The sequence below is a fragment of the Callorhinus ursinus genome, unplaced genomic scaffold, assembly GCF_003265705.2.
Source record: "Callorhinus ursinus isolate GAN/ISIS: 27379988/994484 unplaced genomic scaffold, GSC_fseal_2.0 scaffold6, whole genome shotgun sequence".
Classification (NCBI taxonomy): Eukaryota; Metazoa; Chordata; class Mammalia; order Carnivora; family Otariidae; genus Callorhinus; species Callorhinus ursinus.
Window position 1 is genome coordinate 7,862,954 of NW_027397068.1, and position 18,854 is coordinate 7,881,807.

The 18,854-nt window shown below is 38.0% G+C and overlaps 2 protein-coding genes across 6 annotated transcripts in view; one reads left to right on the top strand and one right to left on the bottom strand.

The window, feature by feature from the left end:
- The window catches only part of NT5E (5'-nucleotidase ecto), a 47,144-nt gene extending 41,207 nt beyond the window's left edge, over positions 1 to 5,937 (top strand). Inside the window, exons 7-9 of the mRNA XM_025862206.2 lie at positions 773 to 922; positions 2,504 to 2,704; positions 5,487 to 5,937. Coding sequence (XP_025717991.1) covers positions 773 to 922; positions 2,504 to 2,704; positions 5,487 to 5,650 — 515 coding nt within the window. The 3' untranslated portion in view covers positions 5,651 to 5,937. The remainder of the gene's footprint in view (positions 1 to 772; positions 923 to 2,503; positions 2,705 to 5,486) is intronic.
- A 1,885-nt stretch (positions 5,938 to 7,822) lies between these two features.
- Positions 7,823 to 18,854, bottom strand: part of SNX14 (sorting nexin 14) — an 86,288-nt gene continuing 75,256 nt past the window's right edge. For all 5 annotated transcript variants that reach the window (XM_025862167.2, XM_025862160.2, XM_025862186.2 and 2 more), the window contains 6 exons: positions 17,836 to 17,959; positions 17,395 to 17,559; positions 17,152 to 17,247; positions 14,610 to 14,701; positions 13,824 to 13,880; positions 7,823 to 13,208 (listed from right to left, as the gene is read on the bottom strand). In XM_025862167.2, coding sequence (XP_025717952.1) covers positions 13,170 to 13,208; positions 13,824 to 13,880; positions 14,610 to 14,701; positions 17,152 to 17,247; positions 17,395 to 17,559; positions 17,836 to 17,959 — 573 coding nt within the window. In that variant the 3' untranslated portion in view covers positions 7,823 to 13,169. The remainder of the gene's footprint in view (positions 13,209 to 13,823; positions 13,881 to 14,609; positions 14,702 to 17,151; positions 17,248 to 17,394; positions 17,560 to 17,835; positions 17,960 to 18,854) is intronic.

Here is an 18,854-nt window from a genome sequence, read left to right on the forward strand (position 1 = left end):
ACGGGGACCCTCGGCTCATCTCTGCTGTCAGCCACGTACCACAATGTCAGTCTCTTCAGTTCGGGTCCACTGCTACTCAAGTCAGTGCCTAACCAGAAGGACACACCCATGCTTGTGTGTTCTCGTCTGTATTCACATGCTGAGCTAGCAGCTGGGGTTAATGGAACCCAGTCTTGATCTAAGCTTCTGACTCACAAAGCTAAATACTAATTATTGCTGACCAATTCAAAATACCGACAGTCTCTTCCTTGATATCAGGAAAGAGAAGGGGCAAATTGCCAGTCTTCTGTACTGGATTAAATGTTTTTAGTGCAATTACAGATAGCCAAGATAATCATATGGGAAAACAAACCAACTAGACAGACATTCGGGACACTCTTGCAATCGTCCCTCACATGCTATCAAAACCAGGTAGTCTCCGTGTGAAGCCCCAGGCTCGGCTCATTGTCAGACAGGGACGGGGCAGGGACGGACGCATGGAGGAACGGAGCAACACTTAACGCCCACTGAAGATCCAGCCGCAAGCCGAGGATCCAGGGCAGAGCACCGGTGACTTTGGAGCCACCGATGTCTAAGCTCCTGCCCTCTTGCCCAGGGGAAGAGAGCACGGCCAGAGGCCTCTTGAATCTGCTCCCTCCCTGTCAGGAACCTGACACCGCTGGCGTTGTCCTGAGAGCGTTCCTCATCCCCACCAGGCTTAACGGAAACTGGGCTTGGGGTGAGCTTATTCTCCAGCTGTTTTTCTTCTTGCCTCATCTACAACTACCCTCAGGCACAATTACCTGGGAGAACCTGGCTGCTGTGTTGCCCTTCGGGGAAACCTTTGACCTGATCCAGTTAAAAGGCTCGACGCTGAAGAAGGCCTTTGAGCACAGTGTGCACCGCTATGGCCAATCTACTGGAGAGTTCCTGCAGGTGGGCGGTAAGTCACCCTTCAGCGTGAGCCAGGAGGTCCTGCCGGTTGCCTTAGCTCCCCCCACACAGGACCACCATGGCCAGATTTGTTTCGGTCTTCCCCCACGCAACAAGAATGCGTGGTCTTTCGGTGGCCATGGACTCCCAGACTACTGAGATTAGGTCAGGGTCAAAGCCCGAGGCCCTGGCAGTGAGCAGTACTTGCTCCATCTGAGTTGGACATCAGATGGACCCTCTACAGGAACTGGCCCTCCAGATTTTAAGCAGGTCAGCTGCCTTGAGGTCTAGTTTTGTTTCTTCTTAAAGATTTTATTTATTTATTCACTTATTTGACAGAGAGAGAGAGGCAGCGAGAGAGGGAACAAGCAGGGGGCGTGGGAGAGGGAGAAGCAGGCTTCCCACCAAGCAGGGAGCCCGATGCGGGGCTCGATCCCAGGACCCTGGGATCATGACCTGAGCCGAAGGCAGACGCTTAACGACTGAGCCACCCAGGCGCCCCTGAGGTCTAGTTTCTGTTAAAATCTTAGTTGTTTAGACATTCACTGTTCTTTGCTAAAAACAAAACAAACACACAGCCCTCTGTTCTATTCATAATTGCCTGGAACCATGCAGAGATTCAGAGGAATGCAGAGTCCAATCCGTTTTAACAGGGATGATTTCTGGGAGGGGAAGCCACCTACGTAGACACATTGGGACACCTGGTTCTGGCTCCACTGTGACCTGGGGCAGGTTTTCAACCTCTCTGAATGCAGTGAGAAAATGTGCCCTGCTCATCTCACAGATCACAGTGAAAGTGGAATTGAAACAAATGCTTCCCAAATTGACAAGGACTTCTGAAACACTTTGGTCAATAATGATTTCCACAGTTCAATGAGTTATTTTTTTAAAATAATATTAATAGCTTTATTAACTTTGTGACACCATATTTTGGCCTCTTTTTTTAACTATAGATGGTAGGCCTCACTTGATGGTGTGATTGCTTTGTCATGTCCTCCCTCTATAGAACCCCCCCATTCTTGGGATTGAGGGGTTGCAGAGGGTGCTGGAGGCCCACCTGCTCCCTGTCGGGTACCCCAAACATTCAGCATTTTTCCAGGAGAGAGCTGGGGGGCAGCAGGATTTTGATGCTCCAGCACAGTGCTGGGTAGTTACCTGTTTTGTGAAAGTCATCCAAGCCCAAATTATTACCATTTAGTAGTCTTCAAAAAATTTTTTTTGTTTTTGGAGTCTTCAAAATTCTAACAAATGTTATGCACCTCTCATCTGTTTCTCATTTTCCAAAGCCATTGAACCAAGTTGCTGACCAATTCATTTAGGATTTTAAAAAGATGTGATTTCTTCCTGCATTGCTAACCCTGGCCCATTGTGAGCCAGAGCCAATTTCCCTCCCAGTGGATCTTAGACCTCCCGGGACTTAAGTATAAACCTAACCAAATGCTGCAGTGTCCTTTCAACTCCCCCGCTGAAACTTCACTCAAGCTCACACCCCATGAAAACCAAGCCCAATGCCCTAATTCCAGATTTTGGCCAAAATCTCTTTCTTAGATCGCTTGGATCCGGTGAGAAAACAGACTCATTTCTTTTCTAGGAATTCAAGTGGTGTATGATCTTTCCCGAAAACCTGGGAACAGAGTGGTCAAATTAGATGTTCTTTGTACCCAATGTCAAGTGCCGAGTTATGAGCCTCTCCAAATGGATAAGACATATAAGGTAGTCCTCCCAAGCTTCCTCGCCAATGGTGGAGATGGATTCCAGATGATAAAAGATGAAGCATTAAGACACGACTCTGGTAAGCACAAGTGTCTCTCCCTCTCCCTACTCCAAAAGTACTTATAGACAACAGTACTGGTCCACGGAGGGGAGTTACTCAGCACGCCAGGACTGCAAAGCCAGGACCAGATCCTGCCCCTCTGTTGCCAACTCCCTCCAGCTTTGTTGGAAAACAGCAACACAGCAACTGGGGAGGATGTGCCCTGCCCCTCCCCAGCACACAGACCCACCCATCTAAGCCCAAAGTGTTTTAAAACTCTTTTAAGTACATATAAACAGCTATCCAAATTGTGAAATGTAAATGAGTTTTACACTTACAGGAAAACCTATTTCTAGAACTTTAGATTGGATCTGGAAAATCCTGTAAACTTTCTTGAAGCATTTAGTGTGAATAGGACAAGTAGAAGTGGATGGGACATGCTCCCCCCCCCGTTTTTAGGAGTGGGTCAGTGGAGCAAATTGTAAGAACTATATTTAACCTCAGTCAGTATTTTTCACAGCATTTAGGGTCATTTTACCCCAGCCTCACTTTTAAAAATCAGTTCTAAGAACCACTTCATGTGGAAGTCCACTGATGGGAGATACCTGGGAGATTTGAGTCCCACAGAGGCCCGGAGGATGCCACCAGCACAGGGCCATTAAAAAAAACTTAAAAAAAAGAACCACTTCACATGCATAAAGTCCACTGACAGAAGATACTACCCCTTCCTCTTCTCCAGGGCAGGAGCCAGTGTGCTTACAAGACACGTGCAAAGCTTCTCTACATTTCCAGGAAGGAGCTCAGCTAGGTTCCTCCTCAGCTCTACCCGTGGTGGGCCTGCTATTTTAACTGCTTGTTCCAAGGAGGGTGGCGAGCAGAGCCAGGGCAAAGGAGGCAGCCCTTCCTGCCAGGAAAGGCACTGGCTACTTCTGTCCATTCCATAATAGAAGATGGAAGGGCAGGCTTAAAAAGCTTTCCTCTTGAGTCCCACATGAGACAGAGGCTGGTGGCTGTGCATCACCCAAGCCCAGACCTATAGGTGTTGGAGAGAAGGAACTCACATAGAAGATTGAGGAAGCCTTGGCCCTAAGGGTTCTCAACCCCAGCTGTACACCAGAATCACTTGGGGAGCATTTTAAATTAAATACCAGTATCTTGGCCCCAACTTTGAAGAGATTCTAATTTAATTGGGTTGGGGCAAAAGTCTCTTCCAGTGAGTCTAATGCAGGACTGAGAACTATAGCAGAGAGTTCTTTTGTAAATATTAGTGATAAATTTTTTTATTGAGGTATAATTGACATATAACATTATATTAGTGTTAGACATATAACATAATGATTCAATATATGTAGATATTGTGAGATGATCGATACAATGTCTAGTTAACATCATACAGTTACAAAAATTTTCTTGTGATGGGGACTTTTAAGATCTGCTCTCATAGCAACTTTCTAATACGCACAGTATTAACTCTAGTCACCATGCTGTACACTATATCCTTACGACTGGAACCCTGGACTTTTGATCCCCTTCAGCCATCTTGCCCACCCCCCCCCCATCACTCTGGCAACCACCAGTCTGTTCTTTGTATCTACAAGCTTGGTGTTTAATTCCATGTATAAGTGAGATCATATGGTATTGTCTTTCTCTGACTTATCTCACTTAGCATAATGCCCTCAAGGTCCATCCATGTTATTGCAAAAGACAAGATTTCATTTTTTATGGCCGAATAGTATTCCATTGTGCATGCATTCCTGTGTGTGTATGTTTATCACATTTTATCCATTCATCCACCAATGGACACTTTTTTCCACATCTTGGCTATTGTAAATAATGCTGCATTGAACACAGGGGTGCATATTTCTTTTTGAATGGGTGTTTTTTTTTTTTTTCAAATACTCAAAGTGGAATTGCTGGGTCATACAGTGCTTCTATTTTTGATGTTTTGAGGAACCTCCACACTGTTTTCCACAGTGGCTGCACCAATTTACATTCCCACCAAGAGTGCAAGAGGGTTCCCCTTTCTCCATATCCTTGCCAACCCTTGTTATTTCTTGCCTTTTTTGATAATAGCCATTCTAACCGGTGAGGTGGTATCATTGTGGTTTTGATTTGCATTTCTATGATGAGGGATCTTGAGCATCTTTCCATGTTGTCTGTTGGCCATCCATATGTCTTCTTTGGAAAAATGTCTATTCAGATCCTCTGCCCATTTTTTAATCAGATTTTTGTTTTGTTTTACTTTTGAGTTGTAGGAGTTCTTTGTGTATTTTGGGTGTTAACCCCCCATCAGATATAGGATTTGTCAAGTGGTATTAAAACAAAATTTTTGTCAGGTGCATATGAGTTTGTTGTAGTTACAGGCAATTGCTGTTTATCAGGCCTCCTCTCTTCTGGAAATGATGTCTCCATTGTCTCAATGTCATATGCTAAAATGATTTCTGACCAGGCAAGAAGAAAGCCACTTTTATGTCTCAACTAATTGTTCTCGACCAGTTCCCTAATGCCCTTGTTTTGGAATGGTTCAAAAGCAATAATGTCAATCACTTTCTTGAGTCATCTCAGAGTAGACTGAGTTATCTAATTATCTAGTAGTGAACAATGGGCACATTTGACATCTGGGACATGAAAAAGCATCACATTCTTTTTACATTTGATTACCACCCTTCTTTTGTGACATTTTATCCCTGCTTATGAAAGAAGTATCTTCCCTCTTATAATTACAGAGGACTTAAGAGAAATACATTGGTTTTTCCTGCTTCTTACTCTTAATTGATAATTACTTACTCTGTAACTAAAATAATGTATATATATTTTCTAGGGGACCAAGATATCAGTGTGGTTTCTGGATACATCTTAAAAATGAAAGTAGTTTATCCAGCGGTGGAAGGTCGGATCAAATTTTCTGCAGGAAGTCATCGTCATGGAAGCTTTTCTCTAATATTTCTTTCATTTTTGGCAGTGATCATTGTTTTATACCAATAGCCAAAAATTCTTCTTCCCATTAATGTGTGGAACTGCATTTTTTTTCCAAGTGAGATTCAAGTCTGCCTTTTAGGAACTGGCTTGGTGATGGCAAAGACCATCTTTGCAGGCCCCTAGAAGTTGAGCTTAGAAGACTGTTGAATGAAGACACTGACGTCATCACACAGGGCCAGCAAGTTAATGAATACACAGGAAAAAAAAAATGAAAATGAGCCCTCTGACAGGAAGGCCAACCATCTTTAGTTTACCTGTGCAAATTTTAATAAAATTTTATTAACAATTTTAAACCATAGAAATTATTCTCTTTTATATCCACTTTAATCTACCAGACAACTATGTTTACATTTTATCATTTACAAGGGAGTTTTAAGCAGATTATCTTATTTGATGCCTGTAACTTTGGTGGACAAGGCAGGAATTTCCTGTTTGACAGATGGGAAACTGAAGCTCAGCAAGAGCAGACTTGTTCAAAGCCATACAGCTGAAAGTGATAGATCTGAGACCTGCACCCAGGTTTTCTGACCTCAAGTCCAGCACTCTTTCAACTACATCCAGTTACTGTTCGGAATGATACTTAATGGTTTCCTCTCTTCATAACTATCAATAGCATCAAGCTCCTGGATGATAAGTATCTGCTTTATTTCAGGTCTCTATTTTTCCTTTTTAGATCCTGTTGTTATAGTGAATTTAATGGACCAACACAGGGTAGCATTCTCTCTTGTACCACCCATGTGCCTTTAATGAGTCAGGAAACAAACAGTGCAGCAGGTGATGGGAAAGGTAAAAAACAGTCCAGGGTCAGGAAGAAAGGGAAGGGAAGAACAGGCCCCCCAGGATGTATTTACATTACAGAAGAAAAAGAGCTAAAGGGCACTCAGATACGTTAAGGAGATATTTGTTAAGGAGTAGCAGCATAGTGCCTGACATGTGGTATTAGCTGTTAATAATTTTATGGGATTCCATCAATTCTGCCTCTGTGCTCTTTCCTTCCTTCTTTCTAATATAAAGGTATCATTAAAGAGCCTTCTAAGAGAAGATGTAATCCTAAACCTGCACCTGTCCCTCCCCAGCAAGATGCCAGCACTGTACTCTAGTCACACTACACACACACACACACACACACTCTCTCTCTCTCTCTCTCTCTCTCTCTCTCTCTTTCCCTCCCCACCCCCACCCCAGTCACGGAAAATCCAGAGGGAAGATGAGAAAAGGATTGATCTTTAAAAGTGGTATTATATAAGGATCATTCTCAAATATAGATATGAGAACTCCTGCCTGGGAGTGAGTCCCTCTGAGTGGAAGCTCAAGAAACACCCAGACTGATGAAATGATTTATGCCCAAAAGAACAAATACTTGCTTAAGGTGGTCATGAGGCCATGCGAGCCTGCTCAGCACTGCATAAATTATTCAACGAGAAATGGGAGTCTTCATCTTAAAAAATGGTGAGCAAATAGCAGTAGAGGTTTGGAGAAGCAGTGTGTGTTTCTTAATGTTTAAAAATATTAAGTACACGTGATACAAAAATATACTTTTAAACTCTACAACTTCTTTAAAAAGACTACCACAGTAAACTAATGCCCTCAGTTTTGTGCATATACAGATTAGCTATAAATAAATGTTGGTTAGATTGTGAGAGGAAAATTAGAGAAAGGTGCATTTGGAGTATATTTTTTATGCTTGGCCAGTAAAATAGAATAAATTCTATTGGACACAAATTTTTAAAAAACATTTTTGTAAGTTTTCTAACTATATGTGCGTGTATCGTGCGGTGGTTTAAGAAATGACCTCATACACTTTGCAATTGTAGATTCAATTGTGCAATTCAGTTGTACAGTAAAACTGAAGATATGCTCTTTGTCTTTGGTAGTTATTTCTTCTCTCAAGCAAACACTATAATCTGAGACGATATGACTGAAGGAAAACTTTGACAGCTTATCACTGGTATCATTTCCCTTGATCGTAAGTCCCTTGCCATCTGATAACCCTCCCTATCCCCTTTCTCAACCAAAAAATGAGAAAAATGCACACAATTTTTAGGTAAGAGAACACAGTAAATAAAGGATATTTTAAGTAATACTATTACATTTTCTGGTTTTCATGTACAGAATCTAATGTAGAAACTGTTTTGAGGTCTGTAGTTGTTTACTAAAAATAAAAATGATCAAGCTAGATAATGTTGGGAATTTTAATTTATCTGAACTGGTTATACATCTAAGAATCTTCAAGCATACTGATAACACAATAAACCAATTGTTATACATTGATCAATTGAATACATTAAATCCATTTGATGGCAGAGCTGCCTTCAGCTGTTTGCAATGAAGAGTAAGCTGGGTTTCTTAGAAGAGAGTTGAGGCTGCCAATAGTTGTCCATTAGAAAAAGTTGCTCTCTCAAGGACTACAGAGTCCCATGGGTATATGGCTAGACTTGTCAAAATTAGGGAAGGTTCCTGATTAGTTACCTGGGACTGCTGTAATAAACTGACCCAATCTGGATGGCTTAAACAACAGAAATTTATCATCTCACCGTAAGTGTGAGATCAAGTTGGCAGGGTTGTTTCCTTCTGAAGATGGTGGTTGAGAATCTATTCCAAGACTCTCCCGCAGCTTCTTGTGGCCTCAGGCATTCCTTGCCTTATAGCTGCTATTTTCACCATGTTTTTACATCCCTTTCCTTCAGTATGTCTGCCTCCATGCCCCCCCCATTTTTTCCCCAGGATTTATTTCATCTGAGAGAGAGAGAGCAGGAGCAGGAGGGACAGACAGAGAGGAATACAGAATCTCAAGCAGACTCCCTGATGAGCACAGGACCTGACACAGGGCTCAATCTCATGACCCTGAGATCATGACCGGAGCTGAAGCCAAGAGCTGGATGCTTAACCAACTGTGCCACCCCGGTGCCCCTCTATGTCCCCTTTTATTAGGACAAAGTCATACTGGATTAGGCCCACCGTAATGACTTCATTTTAGTCACCTGCAAAAACACTATTTCCAAATAAGGTCACATTCATAAGTACTGGGCATTAGGACAGAAGCCCCACCATCTTTTCAGGGGACACAGTTCGTCCCTTTAACAGTCCCCTGGCACGATACATACAATCAACTGGGGCAACCCTGCAGCAACCACCAGCTTCTGTGACTCATACATTTTGCAAATGAAAGATTATAATGAATGTTATTTTTGTACTGGTAAAATAGGATACATTTCGGAAGTCGATTTGGCTCAAGTACAGCAAATCAAAAGGCACCAGTTTTCTTATCTGATGCAGTCAAAAGGAGGTGCTTTCCCCAAAAAACAATACAGTCAAGAAATGGGCAGAAGACATGAACAGACATTTCTCCAAAGAAGACATACAAGTGGCCAACAGACACATAAAAAAATGCTCAACATCACTTGGCATCAGGGAAATACAGGTCAAAACCTCAATGAGATACCCCCTCGCACCGGTCAGAATGGCTAAAATAAACAAGTCAGGAAAGAACAGATGTTGGTGAGGATGTGGAGAAAGGGGAACCCTCCTACACTGTTGGTGGGAATGCAAGCTGGTGCAGCCACTCTGGAAAACAGTATGGAGGTTCCTCAAAAAGTTAAATATAGAACTACCCTATGACCCAGCAATTGCACTACTAGGGATTTATCCAAAGGATACAAATATAGTAATATGAAGGGGCACCTGCACCCCAATGTTTACAGCAACTGTCCACAATAGCCGAACTATGAAAAGAGCCCAGATCTCCATCAACTGATGAATGGATAAAGAAAATGGGGTGTGTGTATATATACATATACACACACATATATACTCTCTCTCTCTATACACACACACACACACACACACACACACACACACAATGGAATATCACTCAGCCATCAAAAGGAATGAAATCTTGCCATTTGCGATGATGTGGATGGAACTAGAAGGTATTATGCTAAGCAAAGTCAGTCAGAGAAAGACAAATATCTTATGATTTCACTCATGTGGAATTTAAGAAACAAAACAGATGAACAGTGGAAGGGAAGGAAAAATAAGACAAAATCAGAGAGGGAGACAAACCACAAGAAGACTCTTAACTATAGGAAACAAATAGGGTTGCTGGAGGGGAGGTAGGTGGGGGGATGGGATAACTAGATGATGGACATTAAGGAGGGCACTTGATGGAATGTGCACTGGGTGTTCTATGCAACTGATTAATCACTAAATTCTACCTCTGAAACTAATAATACACTATATGTTAGTTAAACTGAATTTAAATTAAAAAAAAATAGGGGCACCTGGGTGGCTCAGTTGGTTAAGCGACTGCCTTCAGCTCAGGTCAGGATCCTGGAGTCCCGGGATCGAGTCCCACATCGGGCTCCCTGCTCAGCAGGGAATCTGCTTCTGCCTTCGACCCTCCCCCCTCTCATGCTCTCTCTCTCTCTCTCTCATTCTCACTCTCAAATAAATAAAATCTTTAAAAAAAAAATAGTTGCCTTTCTCCAAAGATTCAATTCCCCCGTTCCTAATATGAAGGTAATTATAACTTTTCTAACAGTATTCTTTTTCCTCCCCTCTTTTGTTCTTCTACATCAGGGATCAGCAAACTACAGCCTGAGGGCCAAATCCTGCCTGCCACTGCTTTAAGTAAACAGGGTGTCATTGAAATACACATCCATTACCTGGAGTGTTTGACAGAAAAAAAAACCATAAATATCAAATTAACAAAATATCAAATTAACAAAAAAAAGTGAAATAAAAAAAACTATTTTTCTCTGGAGCTCATAGGCCTCAGGTTAAAGATTTCCCCTTTGTGTATCTAGCACTGTCATAGAGATAACTGGATATATTACAGAAAGCAGAGTTGAAATGGAATATAGTGAACTGGCAAGACCTATTCACTTGTTCATTCATTCAGTCAATCATTATGCTAATGTTGGCTATATCTGGAAATTACAACTTGTGTATACATCATTACACAGTCTGCTAAGAAGAATGGTAAATTAGACTCTATTGTAAAATCAAATGGTTTTTAGTAAGTCAATAAATGATCATTTAAATGCTTGCTTTCAATCATTTCTCAGAATCTTGATACCTATAAATGATTATACATAAAACACAATTTTATAATGTCCCTTTAAATCTGAAAACATCTTTCCATCTATTTAATTTCATTTTATCCCCTCAACCAGAAACACTGATAGTTGTTTCTATAAACACATTTCCAAAATGTGAAGCTCTTGTACTAGAGGACACACATAAAGATGGATAGAAAGTAATGAACAAAGTAAAATATTTCAAATGACTGGGGAACATACTTTTAAAAAGGATCCAAAGAATGCCTACTTTTGGAAATAAAAGCTTTTTTTATGGGGCAACACTGACAAGCACATCAAGTGAGAGACAAATCTAAGTTTGAATTCTAACTTCACTATTCTCTCTGGCTTCAATATCCTTACCTATAACATAGAAATAATATCATCTCACAATTACTGTGATGGATGATAAAATGTGATAATGTATATAAAATGCCTGGTTGACAGAGACTGCATCTAGCTCCTTTTCCTTTTATAATGTCAACGGTTACTTTTGTATGTGTTGATTTTTATACATCACATTTTCTTTAAATAGAGCTCACCCACTATTAACTGAAGTATATCCTCCTAAAATTCTTATGTTGGGGGCACCTGGGTGGCTCAATGAGTTAAGTGTCTGCCTTCAGCTTAGGTAGTGATCCTGGAGTCCTGGGATTGAGTCCCTTGTTGGGCTCCCTGCTCCTCGGGGAGTCTGCTTCTCCCTCTTCCCTCTGCTCCTCTCCCCACTCGTGCTCTCTAATAAAAAAATAAAATCTTAAAAAAAAAAATTCTCATGTTGAAACCCAAAACCACTTTAACACAAAAATTCTCCGTATTTGGAGATAGGGCCTTTATGAGGTAATTAAGGTTAAATAAAGTTGTAAGAGTAGAACCCTAATCCAACAGGACTGGTGGCCTTATAAGAAAGAGAGAGAGAGATCTCTTTCTCTCTTCCCACACACCTACACAAAGAGGTCAGGGGCACATGTTAGATGGTGGCCAACTGCAAACCAAAAGAAGAGGCCTCAGAATGAAACCTACCTTGTCGGTACCTCATCTTGGACTTCTAGCCTCTAGAACTGTGAGAAATAAATTTGTTGTTTAAGCCACCCAGTCTGTGGTATTTTGTTATGGCAGCCCAAGCAGAATGATGCACTCCTAACATTTTTCTCATCTAAATAAAGAGAATATCACAATTTATAGGAAAGTAGGTAAGAATGGCATATAAAGGGCTGTAAAATATTTTATTTTTTCAGTTTACTGTGACATTTTAAATAACAGTGTTTAAAATGCTATGGATTTAAATGTGAAGAGTTAACCTGATTACTCTTCCACCTGTCCCTGAGAAATCAGTAAATGCTTAAGGCTTGGTATTAAAGCACTGATTCACAGAAACTCATATATATTCTAGAAGTTTTAAGCAATTGAAAATATAATAAAACTACTGACAAAACCTTTTCAAAAATTACAATACCTAATAACCATTTTTTAAAACCTTGGAAAAAAAATAAGTGAATAGTATTAAATAGGTTAGATTTCCAAATTATATTTAGTTTCATATTACTCAGCTTAGTATCTAATATATAGCTGAAACTCAGTTAAGTATATCCTGAATGAATGCTACAACCAATTAGCAAACACAAAACTCTCAATCTTGAAAGACAAATTTGTTTCAAGGAGAAAAGTAGAGCATGGGAGGGAACTCTGAGTAGAATTCTGAACACTGGCTCTTAATATTTTAAATTAACTTTCCTCAAGAAATAAAATTAATTCCGTATTTTCCGTTTGGAGAGACAACAGACATAAACCGAAAATCTCCTTGACTCAATTGTTTACATAAGATTTTGGAATATAGCTACTACATTCATTCCGTGAAATGTAGTTGCAACCCCACAATCACAAATATCTGTAAGTAGTCAGTTTTCACACCTAAAGAGGGCTATAATCGGTCAATCCAGGAAGAGTAAGGAGAAGTCCTTTGTTTCTTATGAAAAACTCATAAAGAATGTCTTCTTTATAGACATGTAGTTAACTAATAGAAAATGAAAGTAAAAAGAAAAAAATCTACTAAAATGTATTAACTCTAAATAAGAAAGCAAATCAGATCTTACTCCTGTTTCCCCATACTAAACATAATTATTTTCAAAATGATACAATACAAAGACTATTGGTTTTATCTCTTTGCCCTAAGAGGATTATGAATTACCTCTTTTAAAATGGCAATAACAAATGACAGATGTTCTAACAAAATTTGGATAACAGGTTAAAAAAATGAAAGACTATGAAACCCAATCACTTGTGACCATTAAGTTTGTGTTAGTCTTTATTAAAACAAAAAAAAAATCAAAATTTCAGACACTGGATTACATGATATATACAAGAATATACAAAGTAAAAGAAAGAAAATACTACACTAATACAGCAGAAATTTGTTATCTATCTGGTTATTCTTTCCCAAATCCAAATGTTTACATCCAGGATGTCACAGAGGTAACTTCTTTTTGTACCTAAAGTAAAAATAAATCTATTTAATACAAGAGAATAAAACAGGGTTCATTTGTGAAGTGCCTAACAATTAATTCCATTGTATAAAAATTCTATAAAAATTCTAACCTAAGATGGATGGATGGAGATATATATATATATATATATATATCTCCACCAAGTTCAATACAATAATAATATTACCATTCTCCAATTCCAATTCATTTTGTACTACTGGGTTAATATAAGCTCAACTGCCCCAAAACACTCAAGTCTAACTTATATGGCATTCAGTGTTACAGACAGAGGACAGCCTGAAGAGCTTGGCCCATTCTAGTGCTAGGATTGAAACACACCTTCCTCTGGAAAGACTCTGCAGGGTATATATACATGTTCCTATCTGCTTATAATTAGGAAGGGACAAAGTCAAAACACAGGCTATTCCTTTCCTGCCCCCCCCAAAAAGATCCTATGTTTAAGCATGTTGAAAAAAGAAAATATAGAGTCATTTATTAAGGTTGTTCATTTTTAAAAGGATCATAGCCCCAAGGGTTTCCTTAATTTTTGTGTCCCTAATTAAAACAGATGTCAGCATACCATCAAAAACATAAAGAATAAAACTGTTGCTTCTCAGTTACCTTATTGAGCTCTGGAAATAGTTCTTGTATCACAATGTCCAATAAAACATAAGTCAGCTAAAGCACCAAAAAAAAAATTTTTTTTAAGGCATTAGACAAAAGCCATAAAAATAATAAAAACAAAAATCAGGACTGCAGTTACCTCTAAATGAGAAGGCATGTGTACAGCTTGTTATTATGCTTCATAAATGTTAAAGACACAATAAGGACACAAAATTTTAGTTATATTAAGATCTCAACAAAATATGTGCAGACTGAACTACATACATAATGTTAACTGTGGTTATTCTATGTAATCTGAATGATGGAATTCTTAATTTTTAAATATTTATTTCATGAATTTTGTATATGTTCCAAATTTTCTACAATGAATCTGTTTAAGTCAAAACAACTCATGTTATAAAGAAAAAAAAAATAACTCTTAACTAGAGACAACAAACTGATGGTTACCAGAGGGGAGGTGATGGGGATTAAGGAGGGCACTTATTATGAGGAGTACCGAGTAATGTATAAAATTGTTGAACCACTACAATGTACACTTGAAACTAATACAACACTGTATGTCAACTATACTGAAATTAAAATAGAAAATTTAATTTAAAAATAATCAGCAAAAAAGAATAACAGATAAAATACTTTTTCTTTTTTTTCCTACCTGAACGTCTGATGTGCACTGCCTTGATTTAACATAGTGTCACTTCACAAGTAATAATATACCAGACACCCTACTATGTGTCGTTCACAAAACCTAGCCAACACTAGTTAACCTGCTTTAATGAATTTTACCTGCTTATTGAGAACTGGCTGTTGTAAGCCATCAAACAGAAGTCTGATGCTTTCATACTTGGCTTCTTCACCAATACACTTGACTATCAGATCTAAAAGAGAAAGCCAAAGGTGAAAACACTTCATATTATAAAGTGACTCATCATTAACTGGACCATGAAGCAAAATCTTCACCCTGCTTCCCAGGTATTACACAAAAACTATAAATCCGCATTTCCTAAACCAGTGTTCTGCAAGGGGCTCCTGGAAAAAAGGCTTCTATAGTCAAGAAACTCCTCCTTTTGGAGATTCACACTGCATAGAAGTATACTACAAGCTCTGAAGAATGCTGCAGTAAAGAAATCTACTTATATTATTAAGTGATAAAAGACAGTTGGAAAATAACACATATTGTGTTATCCCATTCAGGTAAAACAAATAAAATCAAATCCTAAAATTATGTGTATACATTTGTACACACATGTATAGAAATGGACAGAAAAAATGTGAGGATTAACACCAAACTGATTAGGGAGAAGATGGCTTCTACTTTTTACTCTATATATTTTCACAATGTTTGAATATCTTAATATCAGGAAAAAAAGTTTAATTTTTTAACATAGACTTTCCTCAATGAATATAACCTCTTTAATTTACTTTTGTACTTTTTTCATAATTATTACTAACCATCTTACAGAACAGTCTTTTTGGGAAATGTTTAAACACTAATTTAGGATCCAAAAAGTTCTGATACATGTTTGCACAGCTGTCATTTTTCACTTCTATTACCAAAGAGTTGGTCCAAAATCTAAAAAATCTCTGAACGTTTTCCCCAAAACAGGAAAATAAAATTATTCTTAAGTAAACAAAGTGCTCAAATATTTGTCCTCCCCCCCATCATAATAAAACTCTTAATGATGTCCTTGAAAAGTTCTCCCCTTATGTTTGCTTCTAGGAGATAAATCTAACCCTACAAGGCAAAGGCCAAATTCAATTTATAATAAGCATAGTAGATCCTTGATATTTTCAAGATATGTGGCCCAATATGGATCTTTATGAATCCCCTAATTCACCAATACTACATAGAATTTTCCAATTAAGATGCATGATGCATAATGGACAAAAATAAGTGATCCTTTCAGATCCTTCATGAGTTCCTGAGAAATGAAGGGTAGAGGACAACAAAAAGACATGCTTAGTTTACTCACTAAATTACTCCTCCCCAAAGAGAAGTTTTGAAGTAGATGTGATTCAAATTTGTGCCTTAGCAAAATAACAAATTACTACATTCACTGGCTTTCCATGTTGTCTCTAATATCAAAACTAAGACTGTTAAAGCCATGAACACTAAGGACTGCTATTACAAACAGGTAAGAAATTACTTCATCATTTACCTACAGAAGACTTAGCCCCAAATACTTTTATTCACTTTTATATTCAGGCCAGGGATTTAACTTAATTGTCTTCACACAGAGCAGCAGGACTATTCTGAGACTAGTTATTCAATGATGAGAATTCTCTAAGATTCAGTCCAAAGGCCTCTTCAGTTCTTATTCTATATTTTCTCTCTGGGCATTATTATCCACTACACATAACTCCCATATCTCCATCCTTTACCATTCATTTCTCCAATTTCAAAACCTGAATATCTAACTACTTATTAGACATTTCCTCCTGAATAATGTATAGGCACTTCAACTCAAAATATTCTAAACTAAGTATCCTCTGTTTTGACCCCTTAACATTTTTTCCTTTTATTTCTCACTCTATAAAAGGTTACTACCATTCATTTACCTTATGGCTCAAGGCTACCTCCTTTACAGAAGAAGTGATCATTCTCCTCCTCTGAGATACTCTGTGAGTTGAACATGCCTATCACATGTATGTTTTGTATGTATACCTGTCTTCCTGCTAGACCGAATTACTCAAGTATACTTTTTATATCCCTTGCTCTCTGCATAGTGCCTGACATGTGGAAAGTGCTCAGTAAATTTAGAATGAATTAATTCTGATCTTTTACTCATAAACACTACTGTAGTTCTTCTCATAGTATAACGGGCAGCAGGATTCCAATTGTCCCACAAACATATCACTTTGATCAGTCTGATTATAAGTTGCTATTGAAAGAATCTGGCTACTGCATAAGTAGAAAAAGCCTGTATTAAAGTTCATAGTGCTTATATCATAAAAACCAAATTTTATTTAACTAATGAGTTAATTTTAGTTGGTCTTTATACTATTTCTAAAATGATAACTCAAAATAAAAATTAGTTTCAATAATTACTATATCGTGAGGGGTGCCTAGGTGGTTCAGCTGGTTAGGCATCTAACTCCCGATTTCAGCTCAGATCATGATCTGGGGGTTGTGGGATTGAGCCCCGTATCAGGCTCGGCACTCGGTGCAGAGTTTGCTTAAGATTCTCTCTCTCCCTCTTCCTCTGCCCCTCCCCCCCACTTACGTGCTTGCTCTCTCTCTCCAAATAAATAAAATCTTTAAAAAAATTACTATACATTGTGATCTCAAAGAAATGCTAATCTATATTAAACTACTTAAATATTATACCTGGAATATAATTCATCATTTCTTCAAAAGTCTGTTTTGCTCGTTTTTGCTTATCTTGGAGAGAGCGAGGTTCAGTGTTTTCACAGAACACAGCATCTAAAAAGACACAAAAAGAAGTAGTTGCTGGAATTTTTACCTATTATACACAAAGTACTTTTTCATTGCAGAAATACTAATAAACCAATGAAAAACAGGACACAAAAGTACATAAAACATGAAACAAACACATGACAAAATACAAACCTCTGAGAAGTGTTATGAGTGAGACCAAACGGTGCTCCTGAAACAGCTGTTCCAGTTTACAATGAAGATAGTAGTCAGTATACATTTCCAGGGTGTTTTTAAACAGGATTCGAGTTCCCATTAAGAGATGATGAAGCCAGTCAGGAACTTGGAAAACCACCCGTCCTGAGAAGGATCATATGGAATATTTTGTTAAGATAAACAGCTATTTCAAACATTTTCCAGTATAAAAAAAACACAAATGGTCAATATCTTATTTGTAAACACTAAGAACTTTAATATGTTCGAAACCAATTATATCAAATTCTTATAAAAGAATTATCTTCAATTTAAAAAGAAGTTACAATGGGGCAATAGTGAAGAGCATTAATTTGCATCACAGAAGAAATGATACATGAATGAAAAATAGGTTTTCACAGTAACCTCACAGACCTTACCTACCTACATACATCAGGTAATCATAGACTCCTTCTACAGTCATCATCTCCATAAAATAATTCTGATTTTGCTTTCTTTCTGTATTCTCAGCACGGTTTGCATTATTCTTAAACAGATCACTGAAAAGCTAAAGTAAAAATTGAAATAATAAAGAGATATGTAGTTTATTACCCCTGATAACAATCACTAAAGCTAAAGTGTCTACACAGAGCACAGGCACTTAAACTTTTCCAATCAAAACAGAATTATCAGATAGGTTAAGCTCTGCCTCTGAAGTTTCGTATTTATGCCCAAACTTGAATAAAAAATACATATTCCTCCCAAAATAGTACACAAAAGTCTGCATTAATTTTAGACACAAAAGAAAATTCGTTATTCATGAAGAAACCTTTGTTTTTTTAATACCAAAAGGAGCAAATAAACATGTAAAGATGTATATATATTAATGATAGCTAATTTAAAAACTAACATGACTTACAGATTATAATTCACAATTAAAGGGTGTTTAGATGTGAACATTGAGCTTTAACCAAAATTTATTTGGACAATAACAGTCACAGACCAGAAATGCCTAATCAGTGTGAAAAAAACAAGATACAGAAAATTACTTATAGTAAAAAATTATGAAGTGCAACTAAACCTCAGTCCTACCTACCCCCAGGATATGCAAAAAAGTCTATTGTTGGTAATAATAATAAAATAGCAGAAATCAAGGAACTAAAACTCTGACAGTAAAGATCAACAAAGCCAAAAGATGAAAAGGACAAAATCTTTGGCAAGATTGATCAAAAGAAAAAAAAAAAGAGAAAGACACAAATAATGTTAAAAATAAAAAGGGACATAGCTACAGATGTCAGAAAAAACAACAACTTTAGGCCAAAAAGATTTCAAATTTAGATAGAATACAAATGTGTCGAAAAATATAACTTATCGGGTTGCCTAAGTGCCTCAGCTGGTTAAGCATCTGACTCTTGATTTTGGCTCAGGTCATGATCTCAGGGTTGTAAGATGGAGCCCTGGAT